The 15,885-nt window shown below is 35.9% G+C and overlaps 1 protein-coding gene and 1 long non-coding RNA gene across 6 annotated transcripts; one reads left to right on the forward strand and one right to left on the reverse strand.

Moving 5' to 3' along the window:
* Window positions 1–2,980: 2,980 nt before the first annotated feature.
* On the reverse strand, window positions 2,981–6,435 carry LOC18104140 (FT-interacting protein 7). Of its 2 annotated transcripts, XM_024582998.2 has the most exons (2): window positions 3,653–6,435; window positions 3,244–3,546 (listed from the first exon to the last, which is right to left on the reverse strand). In XM_024582998.2, the coding sequence occupies exons 1-2, from the start codon at window positions 6,092–6,094 to the stop codon at window positions 3,382–3,384; spliced, it is 2,607 nt and encodes an 868-aa protein (XP_024438766.2). In that variant the 5' UTR covers window positions 6,095–6,435; the 3' UTR covers window positions 3,244–3,381. The 2 variants fall into 2 exon arrangements, with proteins under 2 accessions (XP_006375921.3, XP_024438766.2); XM_006375859.3 differs by having other exon boundaries at window positions 2,981–6,435.
* Window positions 6,436–7,303: 868 nt separating this feature from the next.
* Window positions 7,304–12,859, forward strand: LOC112323819 (uncharacterized). 4 transcript variants are annotated; one of them, XR_008057034.1, is made up of 8 exons: window positions 7,305–7,567; window positions 7,656–7,728; window positions 7,895–7,967; window positions 8,064–8,130; window positions 8,982–9,670; window positions 9,758–9,911; window positions 11,808–11,861; window positions 12,597–12,859. It is a non-coding gene; the product is annotated as an uncharacterized LOC112323819 (long non-coding RNA). The 4 variants fall into 4 exon arrangements; XR_002977293.2 differs by having other exon boundaries at window positions 7,307–7,567; window positions 9,560–9,670; XR_002977292.2 differs by having other exon boundaries at window positions 7,304–7,567; window positions 8,064–9,670.
* Window positions 12,860–15,885: the final 3,026 nt, after the last annotated feature.

The raw sequence follows: 15,885 nt of genomic DNA on the forward strand, positions 1-15,885 counted from the left end.
AAAATTTAGCGGGCTTAATATTTACCAAAGCTTAAAAGTTGGTCCCTAGACCTTTAATTGCTCTAAACCAGTAAAATTGTATTTTAGTTTGCCAAACTGAACATCAATTGAGTAAAAAATATTTTCTCGACACCTTGACATCCCTATTCGTAGATAGACAAAACAACTTATCAAGCCCAAACTCACATTATTACGATGCCAAATGACCAAACTAAAAAAATATTGAAGGACTAAAATGTGAATTGTGGAATAACAAAAAAATATCATTGTGGATTACCGTAATCTATAATGATGTCTTTCTTAGTGTAGAGTAATTCGAGGATATTTAGGTTTTTTTTGTAATTAATTCTAATGTTAATAAAAAAATATTATGGTAGCTTTTTTGAAAATCAAAGGGAAAGTTTTGGTAAGTGAAACCATAATGACTAAAATAGAATAAATTTAATAAGTGGAAAAAATGTTCTTATAGTCTTTCTGTTTATTAGATCAGTGGGGCCACTTTACTCTAGTTACGTTAACGTCAATGCTGTTCTAAAATAAATTGGCAAGTGCTTATTATTCCTACAAGTATAATTTGATATTATGTTTTTAGTGAATGGTATGTTTTTTTAAAAATATTAACTAATAGTTTTAATTATTAATATGTAGCTTTGGTCGTGGGAGCATCTCCACATCGGTCATCCAAATAGTTAGAGGAACACGAAGTTGGACATGAATATAGAGAGGCAACTTTTAAAAAATGCATGTTTTCATCAAATGTTTTTTAAAAATACATGAATAAAAAATTATGTTTTTTTAATTAAAAATAGTTTTTTCTTTAAGATCAAATCATTATAGTTTAGGCGAATATTTTTTTTTGTTGTTATTTTTTATTCAATGAGTTATGCTGCCAATAGAAAAATTATTTTGTTGTCAAAACAAAATATAAATGAATTAAGAAGATAATTTTGACAAAAATTTTTTTTTTCTCCATAATTTTATTCATTATTGTTCTTTTGAATGTTTATTCCTAAAATTTCTTCCTAATTATACTAGTTCTTCTCTATGCTAAAACAACTAAGGTGCAATGCATATGCTTTATTATTCATATAAACTCTAAATTCTATACTTTTTTTTTTCCATTTTCCTTTCTATTTCCTTTTTTTTTTCTTTTCCTCTCAATTTCACCCTTTCTTTTTTCAACAGTCATCTATGTTACTTTTGAACTGGCTAAGTTCAAAAGGTCATGTTAGGTTAACTCCAATATATTTAATTTTCAACCAGAGGAGTCGAGTTGTGAGGTTTTTTATTATTTTAATTGTCTTTTTTTTTTCAATTTCATCTTCATATTTGTTTTTGGTCTATAGGGTTTTTTTGGACATACCAAGTCAACTAGATCATATCATGGTAACTCTTCTACGATTTAAACTGGTTAATCAGGTTGTTTTTGGACTTGTGAAGTCGATTATATCAATTCAAAGAGACTCCTATAATGTTCAATTTAAAACTCAGACTAGGTAAAGAGTTGAGGCTAGGGATAACAATGGGTACCCGTGAATAGGGTATTGCAATATCCATACTTGAACCGATCCTAATTTTTTACCTACCACGACCCAAACTTGATCGGGCATGGACCAAACCTGATCCAATCAGGTTTTAGGTATCCATCGAGTATCCGCCGGACATCCATTGTTCATCTGGTGGGTATCCATTGGATATCCATACCTTAACCTGAACCCAAACCTAAAATCATTGCTTCACATTCTCTCCAGACAGAAACACCACCTGAACCGCTGCGCCGGTCATAAATCTGTCATCCACTATCGGATTGAGGTGGTTTTTTAACATGTTGTGCACATTAATATTATCTACAAGCAGACTGTTTGGATTGTGATTATATTCCTTTGTTCGAGCGTTTTTGGGATTGTAATATTTCTGGAAAAACTATGTTCGGGGAAGACAAAGTCATCGACCTATTCAGCTTCTGTCCACCGTTGGATCTACTCTAATTTTGGCAGGGAGGTTCGCCCAACTCTCCTTTTTACTCTAAACGATGGAGATCAGATTTGGAACCACTTTGCATAGGTTGGAATTCCAGGTTCTTTTTTTTTGCTAATTTTTAGGTCAACTTTGTTCCTCGTTAATATCGACTATTTTAACTGGTGGATTAGGCTAGTTTTTTGATATATTAGACGTAACTTGATTATCTCAAACTTGACCATTGAGATTTATGCGGTTTAACTTTATTTGTGAGTAGTACTTGGTTTGTAATTTGGTGGTTTGGTAAAAATAAAAATAAAAAAGCAAAGGTAAGCGTAAATCGTGAATCTGTGTGGAGAGGTAAGTGAGAAACTTTAGTTTATCTTTAAATATATATAAGGATATAAATGTGATTTTTTTAAAAAAATTTAAGCTTATCTTTATACTTCAAGTTGGGTTTGGGCAGGATTTCAAGTCGTGTAAAGTAATATCTATACCCTACCTAAACTCGATCTTTTCACTTCGGGTATCACCCGAACCCGACCCAAACCCAAACCCAAACGAGAAAAAATTAATATCTATTCGGGTAAATTTAGGTTAGTATCTATTGGATTCATGTGAAATTGACACTCCTATTTGAGGCAAAGGTTTTTTCTGTTAAATTTGTTATTTTTTCCTTAATTTCATTGTTAGATTTTTTTAATAGTTGATTGGGTTGTTTTTAAACCTACCAAGTCAACTAAATCATGTTAAAATAGTTTCTACATGATTTAACTTTAAACTTGAGCTAAATAAAAATTCATTTCGAGAGATTTAAAAGTTAATTTGATGAATTGAGTTTAATAATAATGTAAAAAATATTTTTCGCAACATGAACATTTTTTTATATTAAAAATAATAATAAAAACAAGTCATATAAACTAGTATTGTGAATAACCATCCTTTCACCAACCCCATCTCATAAATAATAAAAATAACGGTAACCTTTTCAGCTTTTTACATGCAAGAGGTACACTTTACAGACTTGAAAGCTTTATTTATTGCTAAAAAATAACTAATAAATCAATCAATGGTTATAAACCACATTACAAAACACACTTTTCCGTGATTATAACTTCACCAAAAAAGTGAACCAAAACGCGCCACCATATTTCTAAAGAATTTGGTCCGAAAATGACGGCAGTCGCCTGAAAAAACTAACCGGGACAGATGGCATGTCGTCACGGAACCTTGGGTGGCGGAGGTAATAAAACCCAAACCCTAATACAAACACCTTAAATGGAATCACATAAAATACCAATGAAGCAACTAAGCAAAACACCACAAAAATCCCAGTAGCTCTCGGATCCCTCCAATTCCACAAAGCTTCTAAGCGCTCCCCGTGGGCTGCAAAATCACCTAAGAGTGTCTGGGCCCGACCAGCTAGGGCTCGCAATCTATCATATCGGATTCGAACCACATCCTGTGATCGTGTGCTTGGGAATCCATCAAACTCTTCATCAAGCTCATCAAGTCCCACCATGTCCACATAAGAGAGCCTGGAGTCAATGTTGAGTGGGACCCTTTGACGGTATCGAAATCTGAATACTAAGATAAGAAAGGCATACATGAATATGGTGGGGAGCACGAGATGTGGACATAACACAACAGCTACAAGCAGTACATGCATGAGAATAGTAGTGGGTGGGTGTACCCAGGTGCGAATCCCTTCGATCCAACGAGCCAAAGTAGCGACGTGTGTAAGACACCCCACCACCCTAAACCAATTAGCCTTGCTCCTCCTCATGCTCCACATGTGTGTGTCACTATCCAACATGAACTGGACTACTTCCTGGCCCAATGGTGGCTCGGACCTGGTTAGCCGAGCAGTCACCAAACGCATTGCCGTATGTCGCAAAATGTCTTGCTGGGCTGGACCCAAAGGCTTCACATAATGCATTCTAGGTAGCATTGGTGAAGTGTAAGCTTGGATTAGACTTAACCATGATGAGCATGAAAATCTAACCGCTATTTCGATCTCTCCCATTTTTTTGGCCCCACTAGGAAGTAACACTGTAAGAGAATATTGATTCAAGTACACCCGATTAGTATCAAGAGTTGATAAACGGATCCTTACTTTACCAACCCTAACATCTTTGCCTTGTTTTCCTGCAGCTTCATCATGCTTGTACCTTCCATTATCAAATACACCAATGGTTAGCACAGTGCATGGATCATATACATCCCACGTGTATTGCTCGTTCCACCGTGGATTAAATCGATCGAGGATCGTACGGGTCCGGACCCACTTGGGCCCATACTTAGCCACCACGTAAGGATCCGTGGTCCCACGAGTACCATCCCTTGTTTTCACAGGAAGCAAATTTGTGGCTCCTCGGATTCCAACTTCAAGCAACCCAATTGGAGCCTTGGCTAGCTGTTTAGCTGCGGCTCGAACATCACTAGTCACGTGAGCTGCCTCATCTAGAACGTGATACCCACCTTCTAAACACACTCTGACGTGTATCCTTCCCGTGTAGGGTTTGGTGTCATCACCTACCAAATTAAACCATCTTGATTTAAGCTCTGTCCGATCATCTGTCCTCCTTTCTATGCTTGCCACGTGTATTTTAGCATGCCCCACTGACTGCCCATTAGTAACATCCTCCACTGTCACAGTCAAGAATGGCTCAAACGGCTCAGCCGCCACAAAAACCAAATCCTCATTCCATGTCGGATTAGCCGAGCTAGCAGATGTTGACCCAACAGAAGTCCTACCTGTTTTAAAAAGCTGGGCCCCAAGTTGAGCTTTAACATAAAGTTCAGGGTTTCGAGCCTTAGCTGAACCTAAATGCAAATCTTGGGTTTGGATAACCGTTAGTCTCAAATACCAAAGCTTTGGCGACAGATACACCTTGGCTCTGGTCTCCGGTAATAACCCACCTGAATCCGATTGCCAAGCCTCTTGAAATGCCTCATCAGCCTGAGTCCCAATCCAAACGGCGAGCATGACTTCATTTCCCGCAGAGTTCTCCGATTCCAAAGCGTACCATTGTGGAGCCAAAGGACTATCTGGGGGCACTCTCTTGGGCACCTCTTGCAAATCAAAAGATACAGTACCCAGAGAACACTCTTGTGTTGCCTCTTCATTCTCTTTCTTCTCTTCTGTCCAAACTGAAACTTCTAAAGAAGTTGAATTCAATCCTTCTTTATCGAAAGCGAAGACTTTATCCCAGTCTTTGTCACTCTGGCTCTTGGTTTTGATACTGTGTGTACCAATCATGAGCTTGGCATAAACTGGGCTTTTGGATTCATTGTTTGCTGTTTTGGCTTTCACTACTCGAACATAGAGAAATGGCATGCGATCCACCAGATCATAAGCGCTTCGACCTCGATCACTGGCTAAAGACCGGAGTTCAAGATCACTGATTGTTACCTCAGATCTTTTTACAATCTCTGCCTTTTCCTTTTCTTCTTTCGACGGCTTCTTTTCACTCTCGGCCAACGGCGGATTCTCCACCTTAACTGGAGGAGCTGCCTCCTCAGGTTTTTTGGGATTCTCCTCTTGTGGTGGTGGACTTGGTTTCTCCTCTTCTTTTTTTGCCTCTTTATTGGACTCCGTCTTTGGCTCTTCTTTCTTCTCCTCTTCTTTTTTCTCTTCCTCAGGTTTCGCCTCTTCTGCTGGCTTATTCTCTTCCGTCTCTGGTGCCTTCTCCTCAGGTTTCTGCTCTGCTGGTGGAGCCGGAGGATCTTCGTCGATGTAATAGACTTTCAGCCCCAGCTCTCCTTTAATCTGCGAAAACACGCTTCGTTTCTCCAACGGATAATAAACAAGAGTCTCTCCTCCAGATTTAACGAAAGCACTACCAGCAATCCTTACTTTGCCCAGAAAAGTGCTTCTTTTACCTGTCTTCTTGTCATTGTAAAGACTGATCTCTAAAGTCTCAGTAGCCATAGAGTCAGTATCGTGGACAAGAAACTCAAGCTTCTCATCCCACTCCGGATTCAGATCTCTGAGCTTGGTCTTTGTTCTCCTTCTTTGGCCATCAAAATCTACAGTAGCAAATGCACTTGCTGTTCCTTGGCCATCTTTTGGCATCAAGTTTCTGGCATTGCAAACCTCAACTATCAGTTTTCTTGTACAGGTTTCTGCCATTCTTTTGATCTTTGGTATCGGAAAAAAACAATCAACGAGTTGTAATAAAATGAGAGAAATGAAGGATCAAGAACTGAAGAACAAACAAAATGGTTAAAGAAAATGTTTTTAGAGAGAGAGAGAGAGAGTTTTCACTTTTTAGAGAGTGAACGGTAAAGGGAGTGACGAGGGGTATAAAATGGAAGGGAGGGGCCAGATCGCAGGGTTTAAAAAGTCATGAAGAGGAGCGTGGACACGTCAGTAACTACTCGTAGGACAAGAATGGACACGTTGAGAGATCTTTGGGTTGCGAGACTGGGGGCAGGTAGTACCGTGGTGGAGGGAGGCAAGAGCAGCGTGGGTGTTCCTGAGAGAGCTGAGCAGCGTGCCTGGTGCTGTTTTGGGTATATATAGAAATATCAAATATGTTTGAATATGCGAGGGTATTTAGAATTCTAGTGATTGTTTTTTAAAATATATTTATTTAAAAATATATTAAAATTTTTTTTAATTTTTTTAATATTAATGTATTAAAATAATATAAACATATTAATTTTAAAAAAAAATTTAAATTTTTTTCAAAAATAAAATACAAAAATAAACAGAGATTTTAAAGTGAGTTTGCGTTTGCTTTCGTTTACTTTTTTTTCTCCACCATTAAAATATATTGTTTGGTTAGTTATAAGAAGTTGTGGTTTAAATAACTGAGATTGACTAGATATTACGAAGGAAATTTGAGTGTGTTTGATATTATGATATTTTTTATAGTTTTGATTTTAAATAAGTAAGTTTAAAAAAATTATTTTTTGTTGTGATTGGTTAGATTAAAATATGTGTTTGATTAAAAATACGATTGAAATTATTTTTAAATAAAAAATAATTAATTAAAATTGCGGTTAAAAGTATTATTAATAATAAAATGACTAAAAAACCATATAATAATTTTATAGTTTTAAATTGTATTATTGTGGGCTAGATTATTAATACAATAAAGTAATATTAAAATTTTATTTTTATTGTTTCATTACATTACCTTTTTGTTAAAGTTTTTGCTAAAGTACAGGAAATTATTTATTAAGAGCTCATTCTGGCATGTGTATTGTCAATGGCTCTCTCTCTCTCTCTCTCTCTTTGTCGGCAAAGACATTGAAAAAAAGGTAAAGGTTAAGGTTATTTTGGTCTCACTGTATTTTCAACGGTTATTTCTCTGTTTTGAAAAAAACAAGCTTATAAAGATAAACCAATAACTCCAGTTACGATAACGTCAACGCCGTTCTAAAGTTTCGCTCCTTTTTCCCAAATAAAAAATGTTTGATTCAAATTAGGAACTCCTCAAAATTTCTCAATTTCGCGTAAATCAAACCTAATTTAATTATCTCGTCCTTTTCAAAACCCTAATTACTGTCTAACTAAACCCTAATTCTCAACCATGTTATAAGCGAACAATTTCTGTTTTGATTGCAGAGAAAACAACAGAATATTTAGCTGAGAAAGGTAAGTAAATCGAAAATCTCAGTTTCGAAACACTCGTCCAAATAATATATATATATTTTTAAATTTTGAGTTTCTCCTGTTTTGACAGTGAATACGCAATGAAGTTTTGCAGCTCTTGTGGAAAAAAAGGTCTCCACAACTCGCGAAGATGATGAAATCGAGTAATTAATTAAATTTTCAATGCATTGGTTTTTTTTATTTATTATTTAATGTAATGTAGAATTTCGATTTTTATTTGGATCTTTTTTCTTTTGTACTGAAATCTTATGCCAGTGGATAAATAATGAAGCAAATAAATTTCTTTTATTTTGTGCTGGTTTTGTGAAGGTCATGCAATATCTGCGGGAAAGTTTTGGCGTTTCCGGGTCTCAGAGCTGATCCCCTATTTATAAATGGGGAGGTGTGGTCTTGATCTTTTCTTTTCGTCAACTTTTATCTGTTTTGTACGTTTTATTCTGTTTTTATTATATTCTTACCGCATACATTTTATTTGTAGGTAGTGCCGAGACTAATATCGAAAATCCCAAGTGAAAACATTTCACGGGAAAGGTTGTATGAAAAAGGTTTGTTTTGTTGCGCTTCTTTCCTTGTTTGTTCTACAATACATCTGTTTCCTATAAAAAAGTTTCGAGCATGTGCCATTGTTTTCAAATTTCTTGCTAGAATAGATAGAAAACTGTGTTTACTTGCCAAAAGTTGAAACTGAATGACCATGTTTCCATTTTTTCAAGTTTGTGAAAGTTGAAGTTTTACTTAGTAATTGAACTAAATTATTTGAATTTTGATTAGTGTAGTTAGCTAATTAGTATATATGCTTTCGAATAATTTGGTTAAAACAAAAGTTTTATGAAGAGTACACCATCATTTTTCTGCAAAGTGCTGTTGGTTGCAATTTATCACAAGTTATTGTTTAAATTTGTATAATTTATGCATTTTAGTTCAATTTCAACCTGATAAACTGCATGGAGAGGATGATATGACTTCTAATTCTTTTGATGACTCAAATGACTTTTCTGATATAGATGATGCTGAGGTGAACAACCATTTTTGTGTTTTTCTAGGCATATTACTACTTGTCTAATTCCACCTTTGAATCCTATGAATGTTTGATGAATATGAAAATGAAGAGTTAGTGTAGGAGATCTAAAAATTCAAATAGCATTTGCTGATTTTCTCTGCTCACGGTTGCTTTGGTGGCCTTCTTGCCAGAAATATCAGAGGAATTAATTCAAGTAAAAGTAATCATATTTCGTATTTCCTACAACTTATAGCCGAATTCTATGCACAGCGTTGCTGTTATATCTGATCTTTCATGTTCCAAAAACAACCACAATTTTTTAAGCATGAATTGCAATTCGAAGATATAGAAACTGGCATGATTCCGTGTTCAAGCTCTGTGATTTGTGATTTACAGGAACACTCATGCCATCTTCATTCCTGCTTGTTATTGCTGTTATCATAGATGTTATTATTCAAGATTTGTCTCGTTCTAGTATTACTTTGTTCTCTCTTGTGAGTGCATGCGTTCAGCGATCATGCACATGCAGGTTTGTTTATGCTTGCCCTTGGGATTTTCAGGAACTCTTATGCAATCTTCTTCATGCCTGCTAAATTGATTTCTAGTGCTTTTTGTTATCATAAATACTATTTTAAACAAGATTTGTGTTGTTCCGGTGTTGCCTTGTGCACTCTTGTGAGTGTGTGCACATGCAGTCTGTGTGATGCAATCTTTCATAGGAGTACCACCTATCATGAATGCCATCCATGTTTCACACAATTCCATCCAGGTTGACCATTTTTCTATCCATGTACCCCCCCCCCCCATTCAGCTACAATGCTCATCATTCCTGCATTTGTAACATCCATTCAGCTACAATGCTCATCATTCCTGCATTTGTAACATCACTTGTCGAGTTTTAATTGACTTTATTATGTTTTTGGTCAAATTATTTGCACAACAAATAAAACCTCTTCCTCTTTTTTCCTCAAAAGCCCATAGGATTTACAAAATGAATGCGTTGACATTACGGAGAAATATGTCAACTGCTCAAATAGTAAGCCTGCATGCATGGCTGCTATGATCGTACTTGCAACTCTTTCCTGGTAAAAAATTGTACTTGTATTTACTTTTGATTTTCTTGCTATGGGGTTATCTCATTTGATTAATCTTCTTTGAAACTTTATTTACAGGAAAGGCAACATAAACGAGTAGCAGAAGCTAGGAACTCAGTTCCTGCCAAATCTGCTGCAGAAGCCGTCCACCAAATGCTAACTACGAAGGTATAGGAACTCAGTTCCTGCTAAATCTGCTGCTGAAGCCGTCCACCAAATGTTAACTACAAAGGTATAAGACATGGACATGATACAAGAATTTATTTCTGTAATTTCTGTAATTTTGCTTTTCCATGTGAAAAGGTGCTAATAACACTGCCCTTGTGATAGCATTTCTATTGTGAAATTCTTAACTTAAAAGAATAGAATTTGGAAGTAGAAAAACTGGGGTTGTTGGCAATAGAATTTGAACAATGTGGACCATGGGTTTTGAAAATCAGATTCTAGGATTGTCAGCAATAAATATAATAAATATGGAACAACTATGGCAGTCATGTTTTACTGTTAGCACCTTTTCTGGTTGAATTTTAGTTTAACCATATAATTAGTCATAGGAAGGGCCTAATCTAGTTGATGTCTTTTGGATCATGTGAATCAAGTTATAAACTCCATTCTCATATGCATGAATAATTTTTTGCTAATGGATTATGTGATATTTTGATGTACAATCTTGGGTGTATCAATACAGAACACCATTATCTGGTGTGCAAATGTAGGTGCACTCTTGCCTGCATATTACAAACAAATAAATGCATCCATGCATCAAAATATATATGAAAATTAGTACATTTGCTTGATGTTCAAGATAAGAATGTAGAACTGAGCTATACTTTCCTGACCTCTTCTAAGAATATAAGAAATCTTAAATATGAGCATAACAAAAACAAGGGTGGGAGTTGCAGTAGCTTGATGAAATACTGCGGGAAGGAATGATGAAAGAATACCATGGTGGAGTGACATATTATAGAAATTTTGTACTAGCCTTCTGCTGCTCAACCAAAAAGGCAGCTAACTTGCTGAAGAAGCAGCAAAAAGATGCAACCCAGCTTTAAACTTCTTATTTAGTTAGCTAATTGCTATGGTGCAACTATTTTGTCTAAGATTTTTCATTTGGTTAGCTAGTTTTATCAGTCATTTTCTCAGCTTGTTGTCATCATGCTAGCAGTTAGGTTCTTTCTTTCAAGTAGAGAATTTTAATATATCTAAGTTGAAGTTGGATCTGTTGGAATAGAATGAGGGAGAACGTCTAGGACAGTTTCATAGTGTTTTGTAAACATTTATGAATACACCAGTAAAATACTAACCTTTTCCTTTGTTTTATTTTTTTCATATGACCAAGGATACAAATAGCGACTTCGGTAGAGCAAACCTCATGAATCTTAGGCATATAATCTGAATTAAGGCAGTGAATAAGAACATTATTGTCACTTGGTATGCCCTACTACTTTTTAAATGATTCATGCAGCTATTAACGAGAATCTAGTAGGATATTGCATCAACACGTGTCAAAGTTTAAGACAAGCAGTCTATGTATTCTATCATGTTCACACTCACCTAAAAAGATAAAAAAAGAAGTAAAGTTCTGGTTTTTTTTTTTTTTTTTTGAATCATTTGGGAAGGTTTCTTATTTACAATCTGGTAGGTTGAAATGTAAATAGACTCTGGAACATTCTTCTGTTGGAACTTTAAAGATTGGTGCACAAGGGCACTCAATAGAGAAATCTAAAATCTTCATATTACGATAGGAAGTTAGAAATTTCAAGTAAAACTCAAAAGTGAAAGACAAATGACATTTAATAGTCCAGAAACGTTTTTGGACAGACCCATAATACATTGGGGTTTACTGACTCAAAACCTCTAGCAATGCAATATTATCCATTCCAAAAGAATAAAGAAGGCTAGTCATATTTTCTGTTGATTTCATAAGAAAAAGAACAAATATTTAATCTACAAGTACTTCCTATCAATCATTCATGGTTCACTGCATGCACATGCAAGCTTTCTGTACAAGTGTCTCTAAATAGTACCTTCATTTTTTAAAAGGTTCACTAGAATTCTCACCGTGGAATCTGTGGATCATATTGCTTCTTTTGTTTAGTGAGAAATGTGAACATTATTTCTTTGTCAGAGACGCAGTTCCAAGATCAACTATGATGCATTGGAGAAACTCTTTGAGGAACCTGTAAGTTGCGTCATTTATCGTGTCTTCTCTTCCTTGAAGCATTAAAAAAATGCTTTTATTTTTAGTTTATTTAAATTAATTTTAGTTCCTCTTGCATATTCTTAAACAAGCAGTCCCATGTTCTGATCTAAATTATCACAAGGGAAATGTTCAAATTTCTGTTCAACTTATAACATGTCACTTGTTTTCACTTGTATTATTCATTTGGTGCAAAGATATATTCTGAATCTCTTTATAAGAATCTTTTTTGCTGACTACTGTTGAATGACATGGTCAGGAGCTGTTCTCACAAATGACTGAGATGAAAGTAATAAATCTAAAGTTTTAACTATAAATAATAGTTATATAAAAGAGTCATTCAAGGTCTTCCCTCAGTCCGGGTTTTACTTGAAGGCTTATGCCTCTATCTATGTTTGTGAAGGCTTGCTACTGTTCGTGTTCCATAAGTTTTGAGTTCTAGATAAACAAACATGACTCTGCCCAAGTCTGAATCGATCTTTTCATACATTTTGTTGACTGGCATCACACAAAAGAAAATGAACAGTGCACCTTGTTTTGGATAAAGGAAGAGTTTTTTCCTTAAAATTTTTTCTTGTGCATGGACTATTATTCTTTTTCTTGTCCCTTTCTAGATGAGCATTTAGTAACTGCATAAGCATAAAAACCGTTTGCTCCCTGTTTAATTTTTTTGGGTTCCCATGCATTTACATGTAAGTCATTCATGTTTTCTTATAGGGGACTGAGGATGCCAAGAAACTGCGCTGAATCTCTCTGACAATTTTGAGAAGTTGTCTAATACAAATGGAGAAGATCTTGAATTAGAGGACATGAACCAAAATGATGGTTTCGGGTCACAACATGAAATCAAGGATGATGATGATGTTCAAGAAGCATATGATGATGATGATCTTTGTAATGATATTGCTGATGAAAGATGTGATTGTGATTGTCATAACTCATTTTTTGATCCTTTTATTTTAATTATTATTATTATTTTATTTACTGAAAAGAATATAAAAAAAATGATGAAAAGCAAGTAAAATGAAATAAATGAAGAATGAATTAAAATTTGGGTTAAGGGCAACATGATTGGAAGTTTTGAGGTTTAATTAAGTTTGGAATTAATTTAATTAATCAAATCAAGGGTTTAATTGGATAATTGATAAGTTTTTAGACTTAATTGAGATTGGAATTAAGTTATTCAGGGACTTAATTGAAGAAATATTAAAGTTTTGGGGTCAAAATTGCAAAATTAAAATTCAAGGATGAAATTGAAAATGGCGCGAAAGTGCAGGGGTCAATATACAGTTTATCCAGGGGTCTTTCTTATGACAATTTCAAAACCTCAGGGACCAAAACATAAATGGCCCTTTAACATTCGAACGGCGTCGTTTCAAAAAAAAAAAAAAAGGGAACCGCTCGTCTTCTTCCGCTCGCCAAGCCAGAGAAACGGACGCCCCTGCCATCACTGCTCCTGCAATAACGGTCTTGGGGTCTTCATTGCCAAGAAAAACGCATGCCATTCTCCGACTATAAAAGCAGGAGAAGGGATTCGCACCGGAGGGGGAGAAAGAGGAGATCCAAGGGCAAGAAAAAAAGAAAAAGAACCCAGGAAAGAGAGGGCAGAACCGAAAAGCCACTGGAGACCCAGAACAAAGAAGAGAAAAAAAGACCAGACTTTCGTTCCTCTGTTTCTTCTCAAGGAAACAGAGGAGGTTAAAGAAAAAAAAGCAACGAACAGGGGGCAAAACAGAGGGAAAGAAAAAGGCGGGCATCACCGAAAAGCCCCTGGAGAAACACAGAACCGGGGGAAGAATAGAAAAAACTTTCGTTCCTCTGTTTCTTCTCAAAGAAACAGAGGAGGCCACGGAGAGAGACCACGAGCAGCGGAGGAAGAAAGCAGCTAGCCCACCAGTCCTCCATCACGTTTCCGTTTCTCTGCTTCCAGAGAGGAAGTAACACCGGGAACACAACAAGACGCAAGAACAGAAACTGTACAGAGGGGAGCAAGTTTTCTGCCCCTGTTTCTTCTCACAGAAACAGAGGCATTCGTGCCTCACGATCGTGAGGCACGAATGCGTGAAGAAAGGCCATTCTCTGGCCACAGCAGGGGAATCACGGAACCAAGGACATACAGAGAGCAGAGAGAACTCGAAGAAAAACCAGGGGAAGGAGACTAGACAGAGAAAGAAAAACAGATATAGAGAGAGAGAGGGAGAGACTTCTGAGAGCAGAAGAAAGCAAGAGATAAAGAGAAAGAAGGGAGAGAACGTCGTCCAGTCAGCCCTCCATCACCGTCATCCTCATCTCCCAGTGCAGCGCCAGCGTTAGAAGGGAGAGAACGTCGCCCGGCCAGCCCTCCATCACCGTCATCCTCATCTTCAAGGCGCCAGGTAAGTTCTTTTTCCTTCCGTTTATTTTAATTACATGCTCCTGTAGAAAAACTAAAAAATGGCCAGCCGGGTCAAGCCTGTGACCTGGCTAGGCCTGCTGGGCCCAGCCCAGCCACATGGGCTGCGCTGGGCCCAGCCCAAAAACAAAATAAATAAAAAATAAAAAAATAAAAAAGGGTAGAAAAATAAAAAATGTGTATGCATGAATAAAAATAATGTAAATTTATTGGTTTATTCACTGACGCTAGAGTCAGGAATAAAAATACCAGTTTAAATTTATATTATTTTTATTCGTCGTATTTTATTTTATTTAGCTACAAAAAAATAAAAAAATATGTGCATGCGTAAAAATAGATTTATTTTTATTTATTTATTCACTGGCGCTAGAGTAGGGAATAAAAAATATTGATCTAATTTTTCTTCGTAGCTACGAATTTTTACCAACGCCAGAGTTGGAATTATTCGAGCTCGAATATTCATTGGCGCCAGAGTCAGGAATATTATAAACAAATCATCATAGTATAAGCGAATAAATGTTTAGCAATTGAAGACAAAACCAGCAATGCAGTCTGCCTTAGGCAGAATGTTTAAGGGGTGATAACATCGTCCCTTTTACGTAACCAGTCCCGAACCATAGAATTTCTGTTGACCAGTTAGGGTTCCTAGTGACCATAATACTAGGTGGCGACTCCTCCAACAAGACCTTTTCCTTAAAAGAACAAGATGCCAGAAATATGTTCTTTTTCCATAATTCAAGGATTATTTTTAGGGCCGCCGCGATGTCGGGTGCGACAGTGATTATGATGATTAATAACCACAGAAGACATTTTGATAATTGATACATTTTGTGCTGTTCCATTAGCAATTTTGCTCGTTCTTCTGCTGCTTTCCCTTGGTAGCAGATTCATTTCTTTATATTGTAGAGTGAAATTTGATTTTTCCCTTTTCTTTTGTAAATTGGTTTGCCAACAATTATTTATCTAGTTCTTTCTATTTATTACAAGTAGTCCTGACCCGTTGTTCCCAAAGAATACTATCAGGTGCACGAAGTTGGCGCAGTAAATCGAAGTCTAATGATAGTTTTCCATGCCAGGAGCAAACACATAGGTACAATATTATTTTCTGTGCATTCTCTGCAAGGATGAGGTATATGACATGGTTCATTATCGAAGTGGAGATCAAGTTGCAGATATAAAGACCAAGTCGCTTAAACCAACAATGTTTAAGAAGCTGAGTTTACTTGATGAAAGAATTTCAGAATTTGTCTTGTAAACTGGTGTGTAAATATTACCAGTTTAAGGGAGAAAATTTGGAATAAAAAGTTGTTAAACAGTTTTTTGTGGAAGATCATTTTAGGAGAGAATCAGGTGCTGAACTATTCTCTAGAAAATCAACCAGCAATGCTATTTTATAGCAGATACCAAGTCATTACGAAGTTGTTTATGCTATTAGCAATAATCCTAGCTGGTTAGGTAAGATTTTAATCATGGGATTGTGATCCCTATTTCCTTGCTTTCCTTCCAAGTTATGCACTGTTTATTTAATATTGAACTTAGTTGAATAAATGGTAAATTTCATATTCCTTTCGGTCTTCTATTTTTTCAATCTATTCTTGCACTAATATATGGTAT

Source organism: Populus trichocarpa, chromosome 13 (assembly GCF_000002775.5).
Source record: "Populus trichocarpa isolate Nisqually-1 chromosome 13, P.trichocarpa_v4.1, whole genome shotgun sequence".
NCBI lineage: Eukaryota > Viridiplantae > Streptophyta > Magnoliopsida > Malpighiales > Salicaceae > Populus > Populus trichocarpa.

What these genes read in the sequence shown, in the direction of transcription:
- LOC18104140 (XM_006375859.3), bottom strand. Translation starts at nt 6,094, where the DNA reads ATGGCAGAAACCTGTACAAGAAAACTGATAGTTGAGGTTTGCAATGCC.